Here is a 13330-nt window from a genome sequence, read left to right on the forward strand (position 1 = left end):
ACGCTGCATATGAAATAAATCAACGGCAGCGATTCTGCATAAATCCAATTTAGGGGGGTGCCTAGAGAGTTTCACCTACAATGATATCAACTACTACTTCCTTCTCACTGCCCTGTAATTCTGCCTCAAATTCATGCATAAGTGGGAAGAGGAAGACATCTCCATGTTTAGATCTCCTCATTGAAGTGTCAACTCAACCATGGCCGGTGTGAGCTTGCCACATTGTACAGCGGCCATGACAGTGACTGATGCCCCAGTGTCCGCGAGTACCTATATTTCCCATCCTTCAATGGAATGTTGCATTTGGGGGCGTTCAGGCTCGCTCTGACCCCTTCCCAATTAAAGAAATTATAAACATCTCTTTGTGGTCAACCTCATTGGAGCTCAGTGACTGTTTCCTTTGCGCGTCTCCAGAATGCATCGCACACACAACAGAGCTGTACTTGTACCCCTACTCACGCTGTCATGCACATCTTGGCTTAATGACCGCAAATGTCACACGAGAAGCACTTGCACCCTTTTGCTGATTCAAGCCACACAGGTGGTAGGTCACTAGCACAGTACACCCAGTGTGAGATACTCACTTCTGAATCAGATCTATGGTGTGTGCAGATGGCTGCAGATCAGTGCGTGTTCTATGTTAGAGAAATCACCAATTCAGTGCGAATGACCGTCACATGGGACAACCTTTGAGTCCTTCCTGATCCCAGTACGCTGCCACGGGTAAGCAGGGTATCCTCACGACCTGTCTACATGTTGGACAGGCCACATGAAGGGCTCGCTCCCTCCCCGCAGGACAGGGCCCGGGCCGCCGTCAGCACCATTGCCCGGCCCAGCCGCCATCTTGGACACGGCACCACGCGGCCGCGCGGCCTCAGCCCGACCCCAACCCTGGGCCTGGCCAGGCCCCGACATCCCGGCACCACCCTCCACCCAGGAGGTGAACGGACCACTTGGCAGGTCAATGGGAGTAAGAAGTGTCGATGGCTCTCCCCCGCCAGGTGCCGAGCACCCCCAGCCTCCTCGGGCGCTGGCTCCACCCCCCTGCTGCGTGTCTGGACTCCCTCATCCCAGACCTCCCGACCTCCAAGAGCGAGGGTCCGGACATCAAAGGGCGCCAGACCTATAACTGAGGCCGCCCCAGGACAGGAAGGCAGTTGTATCCTGGAGTCGAGAGACACCGCGACGAACTCATCCTTGACGGACTGCTGGCGCTGCCACAGCCCTGCCTTGTGAACTATTGTCCTGCCTGCTGGCGCTGCCGCGGCCCTCTGCAACCTTCATCCTCGTGGGACCTGCTGGCGCTGCCGCGGCCCGTTGTAACCTTCATCCTCGTGGGACCTGCTGGCGCTGCCGCGGCCCGTTGCAACCTGCATTCTCGTGGGACCTGCTGGCGCTGCCGCGGCCCGTTGTAACCTTCATCCTCGTTGGGACCTGCTGGCGCTGCCGCGGCCCGTTGCCACCCACGACCTCTTCGGGACCTGCCGGCGCTGCCGCGGTCTGACCCATCCGAACACCGAGCTCGAGGATTGTGAGCTATCACCGTTACACCTCAGTACCCGTGGGTACCAAGACTGTCCCGCTACCCCCTTCCCTTACTAGAGACTAGAATTGAGAGGATCATCGTGTCCTGATCGCCTTGTATCGTACCACTCTACTACCAGAAGTGCCTATAAAAGGTGTTACCCTGATCTTTGTGTGGTGTCCATCTGTGGGGGGGAAGTTACCTGTCTGTGCGATCACTGTGCTCGGCCGACCCTCCAGGTCCCCGTCTAACACTACACAATTTTGCAACCATCTATCCCCATATAAGGGGACCAACTTTCTCGTCAAGGTCTGACAATGCTTCTTTTAGTGCTGGTTTGCACATTAAACTGGAAGATGTCAGCAGACATGTGCTTAGCATCAGTGTGAGAGCTCCTTGTCCACTTTCACCTGTCGACCAAACTGTGCATTTAAATGCACTCATGCAAAATTGGAGTCGCTGTGACGCTGACAGATCAGACCGCATTAAGTGTTGAATTGTCTGTGAATAGCATGAGAACGACAAAGACAAGAAAGTGCATAACAAATTTGCATGAGAAGACGTTTATAAACTGCAGAATAGCTGCATGAGACAGCATGACAATCCGCAGCATATGCATGACTGAACAATGGGCTCCCAAGGAGTTGCATGCGACCATGTGCAAAGCAGGATTTCATCAGGCATAGTAAGATCTATATAAATGGTAATAACACATAGATGATATGTTTTTGGCTTTGTTATGGCAAAAGACAATTTATAGTGCATAGAACAAAGAAGTGACGTTGCTGTAATGAGCTATAAGAAATGACTCCTTTAATGGATACTACTATTCTAGACATTTCCTTGAAACAGCTGCATTGCTCCTGAAATCCCCATGCAGGGCTGCTGACGTATCCCTTTTCTAACACTACACAGGCACCCTGTGTATCGCCTGGTCTTTTGTTAGGGGAGGTTTTGGCCCAGGACAGATGGAGTTTGACAGCCATGAGCTGTCCAAAATAAATTGAACAGCGTCAGTACTGGCGATGTGCAACAGTGGATGCCAAGGTCTGTGGATGTAGACCGCCCCTCAACCCCCCCTCCCCCCCCACACGCACACAGACCTTCACTGGCTTGTACTTTTGTTAGTAGCTCCTTGAGCTCCAAACACAAACTTCAGAAGATATCCAGGGTTCTTGGTTTTACCCAGTAGAAGGGCAGGAAGAAGGAATCATTTACAATTGGGTGGTAACGGGAAATCCTCTTATTTTTATGAAAGCGCTAAGATAAGAACTCACTAGTGGTATTTTCTTCACATTGCCATCCCTACAATGAATGAAATTCCACTGATGCAATCTCCTCTAGAGCCGGCTCTTCCATCAGGAATCAAATGAGGATTCTTAATCATCCACCTCTAAATGAGGTCCCTAGACTGCTGGACTGCAAGGGGACTAAGCTCGTGTATGTGATATACTGTCCATCCTTCCATTGTTGTTATAGACCAGTGAACCTTGGAGAACCCTTCCATCATTCCTCAAATCTTCACTTTGCTCTTTTGTTCCTTCGTTGGTTCTCTGGTGTAGAATTTTACTTTCTACTCTGCTCTCTCTCACTTTACCATTCTCTTGTACTTTTCCTCCTCTCCACTTATTCTTTCTCATTTCCATGTTCTTCCTCATTTCTTCTCCCCTATTCTTCTGCTTTTCTAACTTTCCTTTTATTCTATGCTCTCTCGTATTTTCCAAATATTGTTTCTCTTTTCTTTCCTCTTCTCATCTCATCACGCCACCATGTGTGCCAGTATAAGCGAGGAGTATTAGCTTATTTGCAGTGTGCTCCTCATTGTATGTTCTCAGTTTCATCTGAGACAGTGCCCCTGGACTGTAAGCGACATTGTTAGTGTGCCCAAAGTGGCACATGTTGGTGTTGAGCAGCGCTGTGGGTGTCCGGTCAATTAGTGCTCTGCAGATCATGGTGAATGTAATGTAGTGCCTAGTATACTCGGCAGCTGAGGATGTGGTGGGACAGGCAAAGAGGCAGGGGATGGAGGCCCTGGACATAGTGACTATCCATACCTGGCAACACACCCCCATTTAGCGAGTCACACCCTCTTTTAACCTCCATTCACATGCTTGACCACAAAAATGCCTCTGTGGGCTTCATTGGGCCATCCCTTTTCAAACCTATATCACCCTCCAAAAAAGTGTTAATTCTCCACCCACCTTAATGGGACCAGCCACTTAAGCACCTGGCTTCACCTGCATTTTTGAGTCAAGAGGTTGACAGGTACACTATGTTTGTAATGCTAGCTGTACGACATGCCGCGGCATCCAGGACTGTTGTTACTGCCTGTGCGGCCATCCAGCTGCCTGCGGCTCACTTGCCTCAGACCAGGGACACTCAGTACATGCCCTGCTCCCCCTCACCAGACCACTGGACAATTCCAGGTGAGTGTGCCACCTACAGAGGTATTTGGGCATTTTGAGACTTTTTCATGTTGTTTCTTTTTTAGCTTTTTCTCAACAACCAAGAAACTCACCCAATATATGTAAACCTACCACCTCTTGCAATACGTTTTGGTAAATTTAAAATATATTTTTGCATTTTAAAGAGCGCAAAAGTTTCTCGACGGCATAAGAGAACGTTACATGAGTACCAGACATTACACTTCTTTTTAGGCACAAAAGTTAACCGATTTGCTCAGTATCACAGGGTGTTGAGCCGGGGCCGGGACTCAGTGGTTGCCGCCTGTAAGGTGACAAAAATCCTAGCGACTCAGTCACATTGTCTCTAAATATGTAGGCCAGAGCCTGGGAAGCCTTAAGCTTATCCCAAGTTTAGGGTAGATGAAACGTATGTTCTATTTGTTCATCTTTTATATTTACGACCAGTGCTTTACATGGGCCGGCACTGTCCAGTACTGAGTACCGGCTCTTTTTTATTTTGAGAAGGAGTACCTGCACTTCACAAAAGAAATATAATACTTTTAATTGGAGAGTACAGGCACTTCTCAGAAACAAGCACTTCTATTTTTACAGTTCAAGCACTATTTACAACTCAAAAAAAGCAAAGCACCTTGAGGCACAGGCAGCAGGCACTACACCCGGAAGTACCACATCAGCCTCACCGCGTCATCCATTTTAAGGTCAGGCAAAATATGACGTCCCCTGCCAATACAGTCTGAAAGTCAAAACTATCTGCTTGATAACTCCGCCCCTTCCTCGAAGTCCCGCCCACTCCTGCAGATGCCACGCCCCACTCCTGCCGCACTGACGCTCACTGACCTGGTTCATGCCCGCGTTGACGAAGAGCAGGCTGGGGTCGCCGCGCGGACGCACGGGGGCGGAAGGCACGCGCTGGTGACCGCCGCGCTCCCGGAAGAACGTCAGGAAGGTCTCGCGCACCGCCGCCGAGGAGGAGCCGAGCGCGCGGCGCGTGGTGGCCAGCGTCCCCCTGGCCCGCGAGCAGAGGCGGGCGGCCATCTTACAGAGGGCACCGAAGTGACAGCAGAGGGGGGGCAAGCTTCCCGCCGAGATAGAAAACGGACAAACGGCGCACTAGAAACAGAAAAGGGACGAGGGGATTAAGTGATGAAATTGAAAAGGGACTTGAACCTGAAAGAAACAGGGCTTGTTAAGGTGCACCTCTGAATTCTGGGACTTGGAGGTTTTTTTAAATTCCATTTTAAAATAGGACTACAAGTCCCAGAATTCAAAGGAAAAATCCTGAACTGGCCCAACACACCACACTCACACATAGGTCTTGTATACAATTGTCATAATTCTTTAGTAGTATGCCAACTAATCCTCTGTTTGCTCTAACACTCATTCGGAAGCACCTCTCAAATATCTTTTAACTGATTTTTTTGTGTTTCCTGTTTTAGACTTATGCTTCAGACTGGGAAATATACTGGAGTTCACTGTTTTTCATAAGATGTTTACCGCCCCGGACTTAAACAAATACTGGCCAGAATGGGGGGTGATTGAGGGTTCTTTTTTCTCTTCAGAGTTTTATATAGCGCAAACTTGACCCGAATCAGGTATCAGAGCGCTTTACAGAGCACCAGTTGCGTTACATGAGGACACGTACATTTTTGTTAGGCACGGGGAGATTACGTGATTTGTCCAGAATCACAGGATGTTGAGCGTCATTGCAGAGTCTCGAACCCAGTTCCCCAGAATTGAGATCAACCACCCTAGCAGTTAGACCAACTCCTTTCCACCAGGGTTGCTTAGACAGAGGCCCAGTACAGTTACTGAGTGCTGTAAAGACCCTTCCAGAGCCCCAGCCTGGTAGGAAATTCACTGGATGTACAGACACCGCCACTTAACATCTCGCTTTAGCATTGCAATTATAGAGTTATAGGAGGTCCAGTCAGGGAGATCTGAGGTGAATAGACAAGTGGTAGTGTCTTTTGAACTTTATGCTTGGTATGGATTGTGCAGTGTTTGTTTTTAATAATGTTTTAGTAGGTTTGTGCCAGAGCATTGACTGTAGTGGTGTGGTGTGGAGTAGTGATTGTAGAGGTGTGGTGACTATAGCAGTGTTGTGTGGTGACTGTAGCGGTGTTGTGTGGTGTGGTGACTGCAGCGGTGTGGTGTGGTGACTGTAGCGGTGTGGTGTGGGCTGCATCTGATTCCACCGCTGTGTGGGCCAGGACAGGTTGGGGGCACAGAAGTAGTACAATGCCATGTCAGGCACTGGTGAAACGCCCTTGACTCAGTTGCAAGCCCAGCACTTGCCACCTGATAGAAGCTTGTTCACCCGGCCACACTAGCCTTCTTAGAAGAGAGAGCGCAGTGTATGACACAATGTTATTGTGAGCGGGCTAGGTATATTCATAAAGTAATATAGGAACTGGGAGAGGATTACCTTCCTTTATATTACTATATGTTTCCCATTTTCAGAGGGAGCGTAATCCATTTTTTAGGTCTCGCCTAGACGAAAGCAAAAGCGAAAGCTTTTGCTGTCTAGGGAGACAACTTATGTTGCCGCTTTCTGGGGAATGAAGGGGAATGTGGACAGCAGACTGTTACGTATTTCTTCTGCTGGAGATTTGACCTCGTGAGCGCGCACGTCGTTACTCACGCATGCGCACAAACAAAGGCATCCACACACTGCATATACACACACGCACCCCCCCTTAAACATACACACGCGCACACAGACAGACGCACGCACGCACAAACACACTCAAACAGACACACACACACGCGTACACCCCACCCCCACTCACCCCTCCTCTCACTCAACTTACCTGTTCTGGCGGTGCACGGCGGCGGCTCCTTCTCCCGGGTGGCGGTAGCGCTTTGCGGGGCTCTCTCACCACATGAGAGCCCCGCCTTCCCCATGCGCCCGGCCGCTCTTCACCCGGTCCCCCATCTCGGGACCGGGACTCAATGCGGAGCCTTCGTGGCTCCTCGTGCAGCTCTCTCTGTCTCTCGGCGCGATGGGGCGGGACTTCCGGTTGGGGCCGCGCTGGCATTGGCCGGCTTCCCAACCGCTTCCGGGTCGTCGCGGGCAGCGCGGCGGCCCGGCACAGCCATGATGCGTATTGTTTTCGAGGCCTACCCTTAACATTTATTTCTTGTCCTTTTGCGATTACCAGTGCTAGTCCAAACATTGCCCGGCAAGTCACAATGAACACTATGAAGATTCTCTCCAAGCATCTTGCCCACTGCTGCAGGTGGTGTCTCTGGGAGACTGTAGTCTGTATGTCTCTATAGATTCGTGGTGTTTAAACGTATTATTTGAAACCCCTTTGCCCTCCCCCCTTGCAAAGAAATTCTTATTTGGGCCACCCAGAATGCCCAAGTTGTGTTTTTTTTTTTTTCAATCCATATATAAAAATTCAGCTATTCTCCCTCTTTCGCTGAAACAGACCTCTTGTAAGGGGGGTTTGAGAGCTGACCACACGCTCGCGCCTGTGATCAGGCTTTCGCCACCGCCATTGGATTTATTATTTTTTTTAACAAAAATAAGGCACCTAATTGGGCAAAGGCGGGCGCATGTCCCGCCTTTGCTCCGCCCATACCCATTCTTTGTCTAGGACGCACATCAGCGCGCGGCACAGACAGGCTCCCACGCAGCCTCCCCCCCCCCCCCCCAGTGCACGCACACCACTACTTTTAATTCCCGGCCCTGCATACCGCGTAAACAAGGTGTCAATCACCATGAACCATAGCACGTGTGTCTCGGCCCTCTTTGGGAAGCCGTGTTTACTTAAAGCCTGCCTGGTTCGGGTCATGTGACAGGGTCTTGCAGGACAGCGTGTGCCAAAGGGCTGAGCCCAGCTGATGCGCTGAGGCAGAAGAAGCTGCAGATAAGTTGGCAAAGCCGTCATTTTCAGAGTTGCCTAAAGCGCTAAGCATTAGATGCTTCCGTCCTCATCCGAGCACCAAGGAGGCAGCCCTACAAGGGCGAGCCCCCAGCCGACCTAGCTGTCTGCTTCGGAGCGCGAGCCACACTGCTGCAGCCTGCCACGGGGTGTGAGCTACAGTGAGCGCGCCTGCAGTGATGTCACAGCACTGTACTAGGAGCTCTCGCCGAGCGCGTGCTCCAAGCACATGGAGCCAGGCAGAGCAGCTCGGTGCAGAGCGGGGGATCTCTTTTTACAAACCGGCCCGTCTCCCCGTCTGGGGATGGATTCTGGGAGTTCCCAAAGAGCTCTGGAGGGCTGCAACTTCGGTAAGTGAGGACGAGTTTGGAGTCTGGGCTACTGCCCGTCAAATCTTGCATTTCGAGCAGTGGCTTCCAAAGAGCGCTTGGGGTATCAGAGTCATGTTTATTTAGTATATTTACAGGCAGTCTGAACCTTAATTTAAATTGAAACTGGGGCTCTTTATTCGATTATATAGAAAACAAATGTATCATGCTTGCCATCTTGCCTGCGGGCTGGATCCTCTCTGCCATAGCATCGAATTCAGGAATCACTGCTGGTTGACCATATCATTGAGGTGCTCGAATGTTGACCTGTGCACCGGAGTGTGAATTTTATCTTGGCTAGTTCAGATAGTCGATAACGCAGGCATTCACCCCCCTTCCCTACCCCCATCACCCTCACTCTGTCCAATATTACAGCCATTTTGTGTACATCATTGCTGCTTCCTTCTAATGTCAATCCACTTATATTTACATCAGTACGGTTCCACAATACATGGTATGTGTCCTTGTTACATTAATTTTATTTAATTATCTGGGTGGGAGTGAATTATATACCTATATTATAAGTTAGGTTCATTGATACATTTGTAAATTAGACACTGCAAACATAGTCATACACTATCTGTAAAGGCCAAAAGTGAAATTATAGGTTTTTTCACACAATGTAGATGTTTGTAAGTTTGTGGGCTCAAAGGCTGTGTTCAGTGTAGGAGTGGCTGCAGTGTAATTTTAGGCCCCAAAGCTGTGCGCACAACCAAAATAAAAAGTGTTCAATGTTTATAAAGGAAAAATGATATTAAAGTGGGAGTAATAGAGGAACCCATAGATTTTATATTGTCTCGCACGTAAGCATATCTCATTTTTGAAAACTGGCTGTTTTCCAGGTAGTGTGTGTGTTGTGAATGCATTTCTGTGTCCAATTCTATAATCTCACACAGAAGCAACAGATTAGCATGAGACATGTATGTACAATATTTAATTAAAATACCTTACTCACTTGCATGTGGCTGATATAATATTGGTGGTGCATGTTATCAATAAGTCACAAAGAGAAATAGCTGTGCAACTCGAGTATACTGTAGTTGCCACAGAAAATGTTGTTTTTTCCACCATTTTATCTGATTTCTTGCAACTGAGCGAGAAAACTTTATTAGTGAATTAAAACACACCTTTTATTTTTATTTAGGGGAGGGATGGAACACTACCTCTTCCATCCAGTCTATTCTCACATCAATCAAATTGTATGAAGTCATTGGCTGCATATATCTTCGTAAAAACGAATGTGTCCTCTTTGCTGTAGAGCTATTGAAATAGACTTATTGCCTATTCTTGTTGTGGTTCACAATTACAGAGAATCTGTTGCGATAGGTACCTACCTCTAAGAGTAATCATTGCATGCCTCGAAGTAATTTATTTTTACCTAAATACTCATTGGGAAGTGTGAGCTGGCTGGGACTGTGCTTGTCTTCATTATAAGGCCTTTGGGTTCCATGATTTGCTTTATGGTACTGATTCTCCAATCTTTGCTCGATGGAAATTTCAGGTGGAAGGAAGTTCCTGATTCTGAGGACTGTGCCAGAAACGGATTGCGCATAGGTGCTGCTTTTCATGAATTTTGAACTTTCCAGTTGCAGGAAGGAAGCCTGTTCCGCCAACATGGTGAAATATGAGCTAGTTATTTAGGTGCGCCTAAATGTACAGAATTGTGTATCCGACAGGCTAGCGTTAGCGTGCTTTTATGGGAAGCCACTGGAGAGATACAAGAGATAGAGTAACGTGAATGTAGTATCTCATACCAGTTGCCTGTCTTGCTGCTGCGTTGTGGGGTGCTCTGAGCAGTGCCAGGAGATTGTGATGTACCAATGAAGGCAGCAATACTACAGTCTAGTCTGGGTAGTCCAAGGCTTGTTTTATGTGTTGTCTCTATAGCTTACATCGTAATCACATATATTTTGTTTACCAAATACATACTCCCATTGTATTGTCATCTGTGTGTGCATTTTGTGCCATAGTGGCATACTTGGGTCTTGCATTACTGAAAAGTACAGCTATTGGTTTTGCATTATTATTTGCAACGCCAAAAGCTCAAACTTTTACTAATGCGAGACCTATTGCATTGCAAATGCTTGTTAAATTCCGTCTTCTAATCGGGAGACTGCCCTACTATAGGTCTCTGTAATAATAACATCCATGTCACGATGTATCCAGATACCTAAATATTTAGTGGGTCCCTCGCTCCACACCAAGGGGAACTCAGACTTAAACTTGGCTGTATTCAAGGTTAGAGGGAAAATACCAAATTCTCCCCAGTTTATAGTTATGCCTGACAGGCCGCCAAATCTTTTGCATTCCCTCAGTAATGTGTTTCAAGCCCCCTTGGATTTCATGGATTCATTGTCCTATCATTGGCATACAATATTATTTCAATGTATTGAGCGCTAGAATATGGTGGTAGAGCATCCTCACAGGTCACCAGATAAAATGATCAGAATTTAAAGATTTAAAAGCTATGTTTCTAAAGATTTTTTACTTGAGACTAGGTCAGAACAGGGGCGCAAATGTAATGGAAACTGATTCCAATGTTGAGGGGCCAAAAAGGAAAAGGAGCGTCCCAATGACACGAGTATTGGGCGGGCTTGAAATCGGAGGGCATGCATGCTCTGGGACTGCTGTTGGTTAGCTGCTAGAGACCCCAACATAAAGACAAAGAATATGGGGAGAGGGGCACCCCTGTCTGGTACCTCTAAGGATTTCAAATGGGGAGGACAATAGCGCGGTAACTCTTGCTCAAGCAATAGGACGTGGATATAGAGGTTGACTTCACCGCACAAAAGAACATGAAAAACCCATTCTGTGCAGTATGCTAAAAAGATACGGCCACTCAACGGAGTCGAATACCTTAGTGGCATCCAAGAATACCGCCATCCCCTCCATAGCTGGCTTGATGTGTGGAGGAGGGCAGAGAGTGTACGTATATTATGTAAGTTGGAACCTCCCCACTCCAAGCCAGATTGATCCAGCCAACCCTGCAGGGGGCAGTATTAATAATGTATTTGCAATGAGATTGGACAATGTTTTCACATAGCAATTTATCACGAATAAAGGAAGGTATGAATCTAGTTGTCCCAAACATTTGCCAGGCTTAAGTACACTTGTAACACAAAGGGCACAAACTGAGACACGAAGCACTATATAAAGAGACAATTTATTTATCATTATTTGCATACAATTTCAGTGACATACCCTCTTAGACTATGCTAGGTTTAAATGGGTGACCCTCCGACCTCTGCATTCATCTGTTTTGGAGAACTGACACTACCTAGTAACACCCACCCCCCCCCAAACAAAACTCTTCCCTCCCCACTCTCCAAACATTGTCCCAACACCTCTGGGATCATAGGGAGTGTCCTCCAAGGAAGGCTGCTCCTCAAATAGCTGGCTCTTCTCAGTCCGAGGATCACACATTATAGCCACTAGGTGGCGCTAGCAGCTTGCTGGTTATAATTTAGATCCTAGCCTTTCAGTTTCACTGCCCATTCCCAGTGCATACAGAGCACTGTGCCACCCCTCCTGGAGTATGCAGAGACCTTTAGTCCTTCGGTGTATGGCTGGGGCGCCCCTGCTCTCTGCTCCTGCCACATTCGACACAGGGGATCATGGAATTCAGTTCAAGGCCCTGGGGGCTGCTTTATTTATTTATTTTTAACATTTTTTATATGGTTCCTCTATGATATTGATTTTCTTTTTGCAATATACTTTCTGCTTTGATTGTAGGAACTATATATGATGACTTTACATCTAAGTTCTTGTATTGCTCTTGGTCAGTGTATCACTTTTTATTGTATTTAACTATTTATATGTCCTCTTTTTAAATTAATAAAGATATTAGAACAAAAAAACAAGCATTGGCATTGCCAATAGGTCTCGCATTTGTGGGACCTTATAAGTATTTAGTTTTGCAGCACAATATCCTTGTTGCATAATCGGATATTGTGCTGCAAAACTAAATACTTATAAGGTCCCACAAGCGAGACCTATTGGCAATGCCAATGCTTGAGGACCCCCTGTTACCCGCCTCTGTGATTCCCAGACTATGTTTTCCTTTTGTTAATAAACGCTTGCAAACAGCTGGCGCATGCGCAGAGCGGGGGCAAGCAAGGGAAGGAGTGGACACAGGAGGGAGCCGGAGAGAGAGAAGAAAGGAACCTGGAAGTTATGTCACGTTGGCTGCTTATTATACGACAGTAAAGTTGCCCTACATTTATAGTGCAACTTAGTACTTTAAGGAAGCAGTAAAGGTGAGGAGAAACAAGTGGAAGGAGAAAAGGAATTAGAGAGAGGGAACAGGAAAACCCGATGTAATATGTCAGCAGTTTGCATAGATAGTGCTTATGCCACATGCAGATAGGGTCAAAGCGCTGCATCTGAAGGGGAAAGGTACACAGAAGTGGCGAGGGGAGGATGTCACTTTATGTAATGTATTGGCTTGTATAGTGCTTATTGCGTTTAAGACGTTTAAAGCGCTGCAACACAATTGTGCAAGTACAAAATATCTGGAGTACACTACCGAGTTCTTAAACGCCATGGGATAATAAAATTCACCGTTCTGTGGCAAGACTGGCTCCCTACTGTGCTATTATTATTAAACAGGGGGCAACTGTTATCCATTTCTTATAGTAGACTGTTACCAAAGTTATTAATTTCTCGTTTGATACAGTGTAATACAGACGTTTTGCATAGAGTGCTTCAATTTTTGAGCTAAGCCACATGATTTGTCCCTCTTGATATAAAACTACATATGTCCGATTGTAGCAGATGCAGCATTTTTATTTTCTGTCTGTCATAGAAGTGTAGATTAAAAATAAAGTATATGGAAGTCCTTCTGTATGCATCCTTACGTGCCTCAGCTCACTTGATCTGTGGGATTAGCTGTTCTGAACACATTTTCCCTATGCTGGATTCCCGTTGATGGAAGTGCAGTATACAAACTTGGTGCATACACTCCTAATTTCGGAGTACTCACACTTCTTGGTTCAGAAACTGAAATTATCTGGGGGCTGCTGCTCGTAATCCCTCCGGAAACTTATTGTCTTCCACAGGAAACATACTCTGAATCAGACATTCTCTGTATGTGACCCCACCCCATGTTGACTGCTATCCAGC

General features: G+C 47.2%; 1 protein-coding gene across 3 annotated transcripts in view; it reads right to left on the reverse strand.

Annotated features, from left to right (window-relative positions):
• LOC144822096 (alanine--tRNA ligase, mitochondrial-like) overlaps positions 1–5009 on the reverse strand; it is a 198704-nt gene extending 193695 nt beyond the window's left edge. The window contains exon 1 of one of the 3 annotated variants that reach the window (XM_078679217.1): positions 4789–5009. In XM_078679217.1, coding sequence (XP_078535343.1) covers positions 4789–4986 — 198 coding nt within the window. In that variant the 5' untranslated portion in view covers positions 4987–5009. Of the gene's footprint in view, positions 1–4579; positions 4651–4788 lie in introns of those variants that run through there. The other 2 variants (XM_078679219.1, XM_078679218.1) reach the window with 2 other exon arrangements.
• Positions 5010–13330: the final 8321 nt, after the last annotated feature.

Source organism: Lissotriton helveticus, chromosome 3_1 (assembly GCF_964261635.1).
Source record: "Lissotriton helveticus chromosome 3_1, aLisHel1.1, whole genome shotgun sequence".
Classification (NCBI taxonomy): domain Eukaryota; kingdom Metazoa; phylum Chordata; class Amphibia; order Caudata; family Salamandridae; genus Lissotriton; species Lissotriton helveticus.